The sequence below is a fragment of the Panulirus ornatus genome, chromosome 1 (assembly GCF_036320965.1).
Source record: "Panulirus ornatus isolate Po-2019 chromosome 1, ASM3632096v1, whole genome shotgun sequence".
Lineage (NCBI taxonomy): Eukaryota > Metazoa > Arthropoda > Malacostraca > Decapoda > Palinuridae > Panulirus > Panulirus ornatus.
Window position 1 is genome coordinate 71,736,882 of NC_092224.1, and position 14,139 is coordinate 71,751,020.

At 37.4% G+C, this 14,139-nt stretch overlaps 1 protein-coding gene across 1 annotated transcript in view; it reads left to right on the forward strand.

The window, feature by feature from the left end:
- The window catches only part of LOC139749589 (protein GPR107), a 64,814-nt gene extending 52,376 nt beyond the window's left edge, over window positions 1-12,438 (forward strand). Inside the window, exons 13-14 of the mRNA XM_071663673.1 lie at window positions 3,914-4,065; window positions 5,996-12,438. Coding sequence (XP_071519774.1) covers window positions 3,914-4,065; window positions 5,996-6,146 — 303 coding nt within the window. The 3' untranslated portion in view covers window positions 6,147-12,438. The remainder of the gene's footprint in view (window positions 1-3,913; window positions 4,066-5,995) is intronic.
- Window positions 12,439-14,139: the final 1,701 nt, after the last annotated feature.

Below are 14,139 nucleotides of genomic sequence, written 5' to 3' on the forward strand. Positions count from 1 at the left end.
AAGGGAGCAGGGGGCTGGAAATCCTCCCCTCTCTTTTTTTTTTTTTTTTTTTCCCCAAAAAGAAGGAACAGAGAAGGGGGCCAGGTGAGGATATTCCCTCAAAGACCCAGTCCTTTGTTCTTAACGCTACCTCGCTATCGCGGGAAATGGCGAATAGTATGAAAGAAAAAAGAAAAGATAAAACTGTAGTCAGAAATTTAAGGATATTTGTTAGAATTACTGCCTTTCGTAGATAAACATAAATTTCTCATATGATCACTATTGTTTGTTTGGAAGACATGCCAGGTAAACAGTAGATGCGGTTTGCAGTTTTGCCAAGAAAATGAAAGAGAAACCTTAAGATCCGAAAAGGTAGTAGTATTCTAACCTTTGAGTGGATGATGGTAGACAAATGAAACATAAATTAAACTTGCTTTGACAAATCTTCGATTTTTTTTTTTCATTTACCATGTGTATTTCTGTTTCTTAAAATCATAGTTGAATATGTTTAATTGGAGGGCTGTTGAACATAGAATTAGTTAAGCATGTTTGATTGGAGGGCTATTATTATTGTTATTATTATACTTGATCGCTGTTTCCTGTGTTAGCAAGATAGTGGCAGGAAACAGACAAAGAAAGACTCATCCACTCGTATACACTCTTGTATACATGCATGCACATACACATACATATATATACATACACATACATTTATTATTTATTTATTTTGCTTTGTCGCTGTCTCCCGCGTTAGCGAGGTAGCGCAAGAAAACAGACGAAAGAATGGCCCAACCCACCCACATACACATGTATATACATACACGTCCACACATGCAAAATATACACACCTATATATCTCAGCGTATACATATATATACACACACAGACATATACATGTATACACTTGTACATAATTCATACTGTCTGCCTTTATTCATTCCCATCGCCACCCTGCCACACATGAAATAACAACCACCTCCCCCCTCATGTGTACGAGGTAGCACTAGGAAGACAACAAAGGCCCCATTCGTTCACACTCAGTCTCCAGCTGTCATGTAATAATGCACTGAAACCACAGCTCCCTTTCCACATCTAGGCCCCACAAAACTTTCCATGGTTTACCCCAGACACTTCACATGCCCTGGCCCTGGTTCAATCCATTGACAGCATGTCAACCCTGGTATACCACATCGTTCCAATTCACTATTCCTTGCACGCCTTTCACCCTCCTGCATTTTCAGGCCCAGATCACTCAAAATCTTTTTCACTCCATCTTTCCACCTCCAATTTGGTCTCCCACTTCTCCTCGTTCCCTCAACCTCTGACACATATATCCTCTTGGTCAATCTTTTCTCACTCATTCTTTCCATGTGCCCAAACCATTTCAAAGCACCCTCTTCTGCTCTCTCAACCACACTCTTTTTATTACCACACATCTCTCTTACCTTATTATTACTTACTCGATCAAACCATCTCTCACCACATGTTGTCCTCAAACATCTCATTTCCAGCACATCCACCCTCCTGCACACAACTCTATCCATAGCCCACGCCTCGCAACCATACAACATTGTTGGAACCACTATTCCTTCAAACATACCCATTTTTCCTTTCTGAGATAATGTTCTCGACTTCCACACATTCTTCAACGCTCCCAGAACTTTCGCCCCCTCCCCCACCCTATGATTCACTTCCGCTTCCATGGTTCCATCCACTGCTAAATCCACTCCCAGATATCTAAAACACTTCACTTCCTCCAGTTTTTCTCCATTCATACTTACCTCCCAATTGACTTGTCCCTCAACCCTACTGTACCTAATAACCTTGCTCTTATTCACATTTACTCTCAACTTTCTTCTTTCACTCACTTTACCAAACTCAGTCACCAGCTTCTGCAGTTTCTCACATGAATCAGCCACCAGTGCTGTATCATCAGCGAACAACAACTGACTCACTTCCCAAGCTCTCTCATCCACAGCTCTCTCATACACATACATAAACATACATATATATATATATATATATATATATATATATATATATATATATATATATATATATATATATATATATATACACATGTACATATTCATACTTGCTTGCCTTCATCCATTCCTGGCACCACCCTGCCCCACAGGAAATAACATTGCCTTCCTCTGTGTCAGTGAAGTAGCATCAGGAAACAGAAGAAAGACTGCATCTGCTCACTCTCATTCTCTAGCAGTCATGTGTAATGCACCAAAACCACAGCTCCCTATCCACATCCAAATCCCACAGACCTTTGGTTTACCCCAGACATTTCACATTTCCTGGTTCAGTCTATTGACAAAACGTAAACCCCATTATACCACATCTTTCCAATTCACTCTATTTCATGCTCGTCTTTCACCCTCTTCCATTTTCAGGCTCTGATCATTCAATATCTTTCTCTCTCCATCCCTCCATCTCTAATTTGGTTTCCCACTTTTCCTTGTTCCCTCCACCTCTGACTCACACACACACACACACACACTTACAAACACACCACACGCACACACACTTGAATGCTGTTTCACACATCAGAGAGGTAGCACCAGGAAACAGACAAAGAACAGCCCATCCACTCATGTACACATGCCCTGGTTCAGTCCATTGACAGCACATCGACCCCGATATACTACATTGTTCTATTTCACTCTATTCCTTGCATGCCTCTCACCCTCCTGTATGTTCAGGCCCCAATCACTCAAAATCTTTTTCACTCTATCCTTCCACCTACAAATTGGTCTCCTGCTTCACTTGTTCTCTCCACCTTTCCTCACTCATTCTCTCCACCTTTCCTCACTCATTCTCTCCATGTCTAATTGATTTCAGCACACCCTCTTCAGCTCTCTCAACCACACTCTTTATATTTCCACGCATCTCTCTAACCCTTTTATTACCTACCCAGTCAAACCTCCTCAGACCACATATTGTCCTCAGACATTTTATTTCCAACACATCCACCCTCTGCACAACCCTATCTATAGCCCATGCCTCACAACCATATAACATTGTTGGAACCACTATTCCTTCAAACATACCTATTTTTACTCTCACCTTTTACTCTCACCTTTCACACATTCTTCAACACTCCCAGAACCTTTGCCCCCTCCCCCACCCTGTGTCTCACTTCTGCTTCCATGGTTCCGTCCTCTGCAAAGTCCACTCCCAGATATCTAAAACACTTCACTTTCTCCAGTTTTTCTCCATTCAGACTTACCTCCCAATTAACTTGTCTCTCAACCCTACTGATCCTAATAACCTTGGTCTTATTCACATTTACTCTCAACTTTCTTCTTCCACACACTTTGCCAAACCCAATCACCAACTTCTGCAGTTTCTCACCCGAATCAACCTCCAGCACTGTATCATCAGCAAACAACAACTGACTCACTTCCCAAGCCCTCTCATCCACAACAGACTGCATACTTGCCCCTCTCTCCAAAACTCTTGCCTTCACCTCCCTAACCACCCCATCCATAAACAAATTAAATAACCATGGAGACATCACTCACTCCTGCAGCAAACCGACCTTCACTGGGAACCAATCACTTTCCTTTCTTCCTACTCGTACACATGCCTTACATCCATGGTAAAAAGTTTTCACTGCTAGCAACTTACCTCCCATGCCATATACTCTTAAAACCTTCCTTAAAGAATCTCTATCACCCCTATCATATGCCTTCTCCAGATCCATAAGTGCTACATACAAATCCATCTGTTTTTCTAAGTATTTCTCACATACATTCTTAAAAGGAAACACCTGATCCACACATCCTCTACCACTTCTGAAACCACACTTCTCTTTCCCAATCTGATGCTCTGTACATGCCTTCACCCTCTCAATCAATACCCTCCCATACAAGTTTCATTGGTAATGATCTTGTATTTCATCTTTGCTTTTATTTTTCAGATTACAGTTCCATTTCAGTATGAGTGGCTTGACGAAATGTTTCGTGAGATGGCCACTTACGTCTTCTTCGTCATGACAGGATACAAGTTCCGCCCTGCCAACAATAACCCATACTTCAGAGTATATGATGAGGATGATATAGCAGATGAAGTGTATGTATTTACAGTTTTTACTTTGGAGTTTTTAGATATTTTTCTCTTCCACAGTTTTCTTCAATGATAATTTCAAAATATTTTGAAAATATTTATGAATGCTTATTTCATACTCAGTACAGCATTGTGAATGTAACTCATACTCTCAGGCTTTATAGACAGGTGAAGGAATGAAATGAAAATCGTTTAAAGATTTTTTTTTTTATTATTGTACTGTTTATAATAAACATTGTATGCTGAACACCATATATACATCCCTCACAAGATGGGACAGGGCCTCAAAGGGACTATATACAAATTACCATATTTTTTCTGTATAAGGACCGAAAAGATGCTGTTATAAGATCTTTTTAAGATTTAGGCACCATAGACTTTCTTATACCTGAAGTCAGGTTTTTTCTTTTCTCATATGTAATTGCTGTTTCCCACATTGGTGAAGTAGCTGTCATGTGTAATGCACCAAAACCTCACCTCCTTATCCACATCCAGGCCCCACAGACCTTTCCATGGTTTACCCCAGATGCTTCACACGCCCTGGTTCAGTCCATTGACAGCACATTGACCCCAGGTTACCACATCGTTCCAATTCACTCTATTCCTTTCACCCTCCTGTATGTTCAGGCCCCGATCGCTCAAAATTTTTCACTCCATCCTTCGACCTCCAATTTGGTCTCCTGCTTCTCCTTGTTCCCTCCACCTCTGACACATATATTTACTTTGTCAATCTTTCCTTACTTATTCTTTCCAAGTGTCCAAACTATTTCAACACACCCCCTTCTGCTCTCTCCACCACTCTTTTTATTACCACACTTCCCTCTTACCCTTTCATACTTATCGATCAAACCACCTCACACCACATATTGCCCTCCACACAACCCTATCTATAGCCCATGCCTCACAAACATATAACATTGTTGGAACCACTATTCCTTCAAACATACCCATTTTTACTCTCTGAGATAACGTTCTCACCTTCCAAGTTCTTCAACACTCCTAGAACTTTTGCTCCTTTCCCCACCCTGTGACTCACTTCTGTTTCCATAGTTCCTTCCGCTGTTAAGTCCACTCCCAGATATTTAAAACACTTCACTTCCTCCAGTTTTTCTACATTCAAACGTACCTCCCAATTAAGTTGTCCCTCAGCCATACTGAACCTAATAACCTTGCTCTTGTTTACATTTACTCTCAACTTGCTTCTTTCACATGCTTTACCAAACTCAGTCACCAGCCTCTGCAGTTTCTCCCTCAAATCAGCCACCAGCACTGTATCATCAGCAAACAACAACTGACACATCCCAAGCCCTCTCATCCACAACAGACTTCATACTCACCCCTTTCTTCAAAACTCTTGCATTCTTTTCCCTAACCACCCCATCCATAAACGAACAACCATGGGGACATCACACACTCCTGCTGCAAACTGATCTTCACTGGGAACCAATCGCTCTCCTCTCTTCCTACTCGTACACATGCCTTACATCCATGGTAAAAGCTTTTCACTGCTTGTAGCATCTTACCTCCCACACCATATAAGTAGTTACTTCTTAGTTGGTGGTCATTTAAAGAGAAAGTGATCATCCTTTTGGATAATTTTCCTTTTTCTTTAATGGATGTCTCTTCTTTCTTAGTACCTGACAGTTTATTGGCATGTGTATCCAGGATTTGTACTTTCCCTTACTTCCAAATTAGTTTTTGCTTAAAAGATTATACCAATCACCACATTGGTAATATCTCTCTTATACTGAGAGAAGAATTGATTCATGAACATATCCATCTTTTGTTTTCTAGGTAATGAATCATTATAATATTCATTACCAATTTGTCTTGGTTTAAGAAATAGTCTCGTGTGTTTATTTGTCAGTTGCCTTGATAGATATTTTAAATCAGGATTTGTTGGACATGTTCCATAATGAATTGTCTTTTTTTCCAGCCTGACCACCACTGGCATTACTGAGGGAATAACCCATGTAAATCAACACAGCAAGAAGCAGAGCAAAGATCACTTGGAAGTGGAAGTTTTTGAGGATAATGAGGAAGAAAATCTTCTTAACACCCAAGAGTCATCACATGCCTTTGACTGAAAATGAATCCAGAGTTAAGCTAAATATTCTTTTCAGAATAGACAAAAGAGAACACTTAAGTATATTCTGTGTTGATGCATGGATTGTATCAGCCATTGTTTTCATTTGAAATACTGAATTGGCTTCAGAGTGGGACATGGCTATCATACAGTGTAAAGGGGTAGTATGATATGTATAAGTATTTGAAATTGTTATATGATAACATACCAAATTTTTTAGTTTCATGCCTTTCTCTCTGAAATTCAGATACATATATGTAGTAACTACTACACTGGATTTACCCACACCTGTCAAAATGTGTGTGCCTTTACCGTGGCATTCATAGATTCCCAACGACCTTGATATGTGCGCCAAATTTCCTTACAGCTTTCTGTCTTTCTGCAGCTTAAGACATGTATTAGTATGAGAGTGTACCACACATGCAAATACTAAAAGCATTACCATTGCACAGCAAACTCATTACATTAAAAGCAAGTATGAGTGTTGGAGAATAAAGAAAATAAATTGGCTTTTTTTGTAAATGCTATGTTTTTTGTTGAATTTGTCATATTTCATACCATATAGATAGTTATATGACAAGATTTTCCATGAGTTTTGGTTATAATTCAAATGAACATTACATATTAAAGCTTTTTGTGTATCTTAGGCTTTATATTGCATTTTTAATTGGACATATGAAAACTATTTTTCAGTAGATTATGTAAATCATCTCCTAAAAATTAATGTTTTCTTGATATGGGTTTGCTTCAAGGCATTTCTGATGTAAACGATAAAATTAAGTTAGAAAAGTAAAGGGTAACCAAGTAATAACTTTCATTTTATCATGGATGACTGACAATTCTGGGACCACTCCCTTGGAATCAGATTATACAGTGAAAGGCTTAGCATTTGTTGAGATAACAAAATTATTACAAATGTTGTTAGAAACAGTATCATTAACGATCAGCATAAGAGAATTATGACCAGTCATTTTGAAAACTATATCTCAGCATCACAAGTCTTTTCTATGGTTGGCATTTTTTTCTTTCTTTTTATTCCTGTGGGTATTCTCAGTTTGCTAGATAGGATCTGTATGTTGTAATGTGCTAAATTAGGTCTAGTTGGTAAATGAATGTTTCTGTAAAATTTCAAATATTGGTCTAAAGTTATTGATTTTATTTCAACATTAGTACAAGTTTTTAGATATCCAGTTTAGTGGATGCAGCATCTCCAGCTTTCAAAATTGGTACTCATTTTCACTTGATATATGAAGGGATAGAATTTGATATATCACATTAGATGTATGAATAGCTGTTCTTTTGTGTGAATCAAATGAATAGCTTTCTCTGGTTTGTAAGAACTAAAGCCAAGTATTTTTGATTGAAACATAGGGTATCAGGGTAGCATAATCATATATACAAAGGACTTGCATTTGATACTGTTTGATTAGAGAGAAGTTCTTCAATAGTGAAGTTGTATTTACTTCGTATTCCACATGAAGGTTTGACTAGTTGGACCCCTTTTACTCTTCAGAGATGAAGCTAACAAAATTTATAGACAACTAAACCCAGTGCCTCGAATTGAACCTAGGTTTACATTTGGTACAGGGGGAAAGTATGCAGAACATCATAGAGAATTTCATAAAGGCTTATGTTTTTCATGCATTCATATGATAATTCAACAAATTTCAAATTTCTTGTAATGACCAAAATGTTCAGGTAGGACTTTGTTTCTCACCCATCCATTAATATGGGAAAAATATTTTGACAGCTTGATGGATTTGGATTATTGGTGACCAAATTCTTGTAGTTCTTTAAACATACTTATTTAGATATTTACTGTTTCTTTTCTTAAGAGCAAGCTTATTTGAATAGCATTTTGCTGGATATTGAGATAGGAAATTGTGCAGTTCATGTTGCATGCTTCACAAAGAGATTTATCATATGTGGTAAACAATTTCCCCTTTTAGAAATTGAAATACAAGGAGGGGAGGGTTTCCAGCCCCCCACTCCTGCCCCCGCCCCCTTTAGTTGCCTTCTATGACACAAGGGAAATACATGAGAAATGTCCTTTTTCCCATATCCCCAGGGATAAACTATTTATGTCACGTTCTATTTCTTCCTATCTCATATATGTCATGAACTTTTAAAGGTCTTTGACCGCCCTGTTTTGCTGATCACCCTTAACCCATTCACTGCAGATGGGCATATTTGCCCAAGATTTTTTTTTATTTATTTATTTATTATACCCCCCACTGTAGCTAGGGATGTAAGTTTAAATGGAGAAAAATTAGAGGAAGTATAGTGTTTTAGATATCTGGGGGTGGACTTAGCAGCAAATGAAACTATGGAAGTGGAAGTGAGTCAGGGTGGGAGAGGGAGTGAAGACTCTGGGAGCGATGAAGAATGTAAGGAAAGAAAGCAAAAATGGGTATGCCTGAAGGAGTAGCAGTTCCAAAAATATTATATGGTTGTGAGGCATGGGCTGTAGATAGGGTTGTATGGAGGATGATGGATGTATTGGAAATTAAATGTTTGAGGACAATATGTGGTGTGAGAAGGTTTGATTGAGTAAGTAATGAGATGTGTGGTAATAAAAACAGTATGATTGAGAAAGCAGAAGAGGATGTGTTGAAATGGTTTGGACGTATGGAGAAAGTGAGTGAGGAAAGGTTAACAAAGAGGATATATGTGTCAGAGATGGAGGGAACAGAGAGAAGCAGGAGACCAAATTGGAGGTGGAAGGATGGAGTGAAAAAAGGTTTTGAGCAGTTGGTGCCTGAACATACAGGAGGATTAGGCATGTAAGGAATAGAGTGGTATACTGGGGTCGATGTACTGTCAGTGGACTGAACCAAGGCATGTGGAATGTCTGGGATAAACCATGGAAAGGTCTGTGGGGCCTGGATATGAATAGAGAGCTGAGTGTGAACAAATGTGGCCTTTTTTTTTGTATGTTTTCCTCTGAAGCAGGGGACAGCGATGCTGTTTCCTGTGGGGCAGGGTAGCAACAGGAGTTGATGAAGGCAAGCAAGTATGAATATGTACATGTGTATATATGTATATGTGTGTGTAAATGTATGTATATGTTGATATGTATGTATGTATGTATATGGTCGTTTATGTATATATACATGTATATGAGTGGATGGGCCATTTCTTCGTCTGTTTCTTAGTGCTGCCTCGCTGATGCATGAAACAGCGATTAAGTATTGAAGAGGGTGTATTGAAATGGTTTGGTCACATGGAGAGAATGAATGAGGAAAGATTGACAGAGAGGATATATGTGTCAGAGGTGGAGGGAATGAGGAGAAGTGGGAGACCAAATTGGAGATGGAAGGATAGAGTGAAAAAGATTTTGAGCAATCAGGACCTGAATATACAAGAGAGTGAAAGGCGTGCAAGGAACAGAGTGAATTGGAATGATGTGGTATACCAGGCTCGATGTGCAGTCAGTGGATTGAACCAGGGCATGTGAAGCATCTGTGGTAAACCATGGAAAGTTTTGTGGGGCCTGGATGTGGAAAGGGAGCTGTGGTTTTTGTGTATTACACATGACAGCTAGAGACTGAGTATGAACAAATATGGCTTTTGTTGTCTTTTCCTAGCGCTACCTTGCACGCGCAGGGTGTGTGTTTGTGTGTGTGCTGTTTCATATGTGGTGGGGTGGCATTGAAAATGGATGAAGGCAGCAAGTATGAATATATATGTGTGTATATACGTATATGGCTGTGTATGAATATGTATGTATACATTGAAATGTATAGGTATGTATATGTGTGTGTGGGCATATACGTATATGCATGTGTATGTGGGTGGGCTAGGCCATTCTTTCATCTGTTTCCTTGCGCTACCTCGCTAACGCTGGAGACAGCGACAAAGTATAATAGAAATAAGATTATATATATATAATTTTTTTTTTATACTTATGGCTCTATATATATACACCCATTAATGCTTTTAGTAGCATTCCACATATTTTCTAGACACAACAGCCCAAATTTTTTTTTCATACACTAGTCAGTATATGTGGAGTAACATATGTTAAGGAATTGTGTACAAGATCACGTTCACATTATGCACTTGTCACTGACAAGATTATAATTGTTACTGGAAGGTCTTTATAGTCATATTTGCTCTGTCTATCTGTCTATCAATGTCATATGTTTTTAACAAAAAATACTTACAAAAATAACAAACTTTGTATGTCAGAAATACTCCTGGAGTACCAGATATGCCTGGCAGCAGAGAAGCACAAACTAAAAGACAGTTAGATACATATTTTCTTTAAAAAATGTGAAAATGCCTTGAACACTATGTCCCAGGATATTACAACTGCTGCAGTGAAAGGGTTAAGCCTTTTAACCACTATCAGTGAACTCGGCCACACAGCTTTGTTAGATTAAAACAGACTTCAGAATTAATACATAACAAAAATGAGCCAGATGAAGTTGCGTAAACACTTTTTATTTCATTAACTTGAATGTGTGTGTTTGAAGTCTTTCATGTCAAAGTGAATTCTGTATAGGGTACAGAGTCATTCATTTACTTTCATCCCATTACTTGGTAACCTACCTTAGCACTCTTAATTACAATGTTTATTTTTCCCAAAGAAAATAATATTTTTTTATGGAATAATCTAGTCTCGATAGAATTTTATTCCCAGTTCTTTGTACAAGAGCCAACCAGTTATGTAGTAGGAGATGGCATATTTGATATAGATACTCATAAGATTCACTTCCACAGAATATGTATTAGTTTATGTGATGGTATATAAATATGAAATTTCCTGCATTTAATATAATATTAGTTATTGAATCCATAGCTGCATAGCTCAAGAAGTTTAATAGTAGAATCCAAGCTTACAAAAGTTTTAACGTATTCTGTTAAAAGTTTTAGCTTTCATTGTAAGAAACTTAAAAATAACTTTCAGAGAATAGGAACAAGATTATAAAGCATTATTTTTTACACTGTAAAGAACCTTAATGTACACAAACTTACTCTATTTTGTGATTCAAGGATGCATTGTAGTGTATAGATATATATTTGGTTGCATGCCTGAGTATATGTATATAGGTTCATATGTGCATGAATTAACATAATGCCTGGTTTTTGATATGCTATCTAAATACAGATTTTTTATACCTAAATACCTCTCATACCTCAACAAAGTTGCATCAGGAACAGATGAACAGCTAGTGGCCTCATGTGCACATTTGCACACTATCAATGTAATGCCATTTAGTTGCCCTCAGAAACTGGGAAATCATGTTTTGTGCATGTGGAGAGGAATGAAGAAAGACTGACTAAAAGAATCAATGTGAAAGAAAACGAGGATACAAGGGAAGGGAATGACCCAGGAGGAGTTGGAAGGATAGAGTGAAAGAGGTTCTTGAGAAGAGAACCTGAATATTCAGGCAGACAAATGGCATGCATTGGATAGAATGAGCTGGATCAGTATATGGTGGCAATTAGCCATGAGTGGGCTGAACCAGGGCATATGAAGCAGTCAAGGTAAGTGATAGAATAGCCTTTGGTGTTGGGCTGTATATTATAGACTCTGGTTTTGAAACATTATACATTAAAGTTAGTGACACTTTGTGTAAATGAGGCTATTTTTCATTTGTTCTTGACACTACTTTACTAAAGCAGGAAAAGCAATTAGGTATAAAAAAATGATCCAAGGAATTGGATACACTTGAGTCTGTGACATCAGTAGTCATTAGTGTGTAGTGCAAGTAGATAAAGTCCCATGTTTGCCCAAATATTCATCCTCTAACCCAATTGCTGTTGTTTTTCTGTAGAATATTAGTTTCTAAATAAATAAAACTATTTTTTTTTTACATAGGTAATTATTCATTATTGCTACTGAATACAAATTGTAAATTTTGACATGATTTTCATTTTCATAACTATTTTGCATTGGATTCATTGAAGTTATAGATGACCAATGTAAATTTCATTTTTATACCATCTGTTTGTGGAAATCATGTTTTGAAATGGTGTTTATGTTGTCAATAGTTCTACTTTTAAGCTATACTGCTTCACACCATATAATACAATGGTTTAGAAGACTCTGCTGTTGAAAAGTCACTTTTTTTATGGATGAACAATTCTGTGTAATCATTCCTTTTAGATTTAGGGCTTCAGTTTTGACATTTTTAGCATGAGTTTACAGTTTTTTCAATTGGTGTGAAACTATGTCTGCTTCTAGATGTAAATAAATTTATGTATAGTTTTAAGTAGTGACCATGATATGACTGCATTGCTGGATTTTCATGCAAAGGTTCTAATATTATACATTTTCCTGAATATGCTTGAGTTTTGAAACAATTCACCTATTCTTCTACACTTTTTGCGTGGATCCTAAATGACTAATAAGTCTCAAGGCTCAAACATTTATGAAGGGCCCAAAAGTTTTAGAATACAAATTGGTTATCTTTTGACTGTCAGCCGAACTGAAAAAAATAGGAAATAGATGCTTAAGTTGTGCAGTGAATATGAAAAACAGCAGGGGATAAAGATAGATATTTAACAAAACTTGTGACTTTGGCCAAGGTGAACCGTGGTATTTTTATTTTGAAGTGAACTTGTGGTAATTGGTTATAGAACATATTTGTTAAAAATTTGAATTATGAATATAAGGGCAGTTATTGTGAAAGTTAAGAAATGTATATGTTTAAAAAAAAAAAAAATCAAGAGGGAATTTAAGAGTTCTACATTGGCTGTAGAAATCAAACAGAAATAAGGAATTTAAGAGTTAAACAAAGGTTATAGAAACCAAAGAGAAATAAGCATTAACCATTCTAATGGGGTGGTCCATAAGTACAATGAAACTGAATAGATGATTTGACAGGGGTACTCTTCCTAGGAGGGTAAAGGATCACCACTTCTGCCTGGTTTTCCCCTATACAGCCACTGCTGCCTCCCACTGTCACAACTCTCATTTCAGTAGATGTATATGAATGAAATATTGAGTTATTTGACTGTGTTTTGCAGATTATATCAAAGTATAAGTCCATTCCAAAGGACTTGAGTGTACTAGAATTTAGCTTCTAAAGGATCTTTTGGACCCCATCAGATGGAGCTTAGGATCTAAGAGAAATGCTTGTGAAAATCAAACCACAAATTTAGACCAGAAAGGTTGGACCTTCTGGTCTGAGTTTAGGATGTAACTGTGTGGTTCATTAGTTCCTAACATCAGTCCAGGACTCAGGCATCATGAGCATTATTATAGCCTGTGGCACCTTACTTTGATGAACATGGTTCATATTGGGAGGGAGGAATCCCATATCTTTATTTCAAACCCCAATGCACCATCACAAAGAAATCTACCATTTCTCCATTCATTTATCCCAAAAATATAGAAGCTTGTAGAAGTATGCAGGTAGCAAATGATCATATAATGAAAGTTGATGAATTTGAATGGAAAACAGCTTGGTAAAAAATTAATTTAAAATATTTGTTTGTTCTCCTGTCCCTGCCTCTTTAGACTGTTTAATATCTTGTTATAGATAACTTGTGGGCATTTTGAAACTGCACTAAGATTGTGAGGGAAAGAGATGGTTGAATGATCAGTCACAGTTGTTGATCAACAGTTAACCCGTTTGGTGATTAATTGAACATTCATTGAGTGAGTGCTGTGTAGCTCATATTTGTTATGCAGATATGACGTTCCTTGAAGGATGTCTGATATTCTTATGATAAGAGGGGTTTTAATACAATAAAGCACAAATGAAATAACGTTTGCAAATATGGTAACTTCAATCACTGTATTTTGAATTATATCTTTCTGTGCAAATTATCTTCATTCTTTTCCCATGTCCTCAACCTACATTTGTTGTCCAAAGTTGAACACGTATATTTTTTCATACTTGTTGCCTTTCCTTACCACAGAAAAGTGGTAGCCTTACTTGCTTATCCACTCTCTTGCTCTCATATATAATTTTCCAAAACTTAAGCTCCCTATCCCCAGTAAAATCCAGTGTGCTTTTCCATGGTTCCCCCAACTGCCA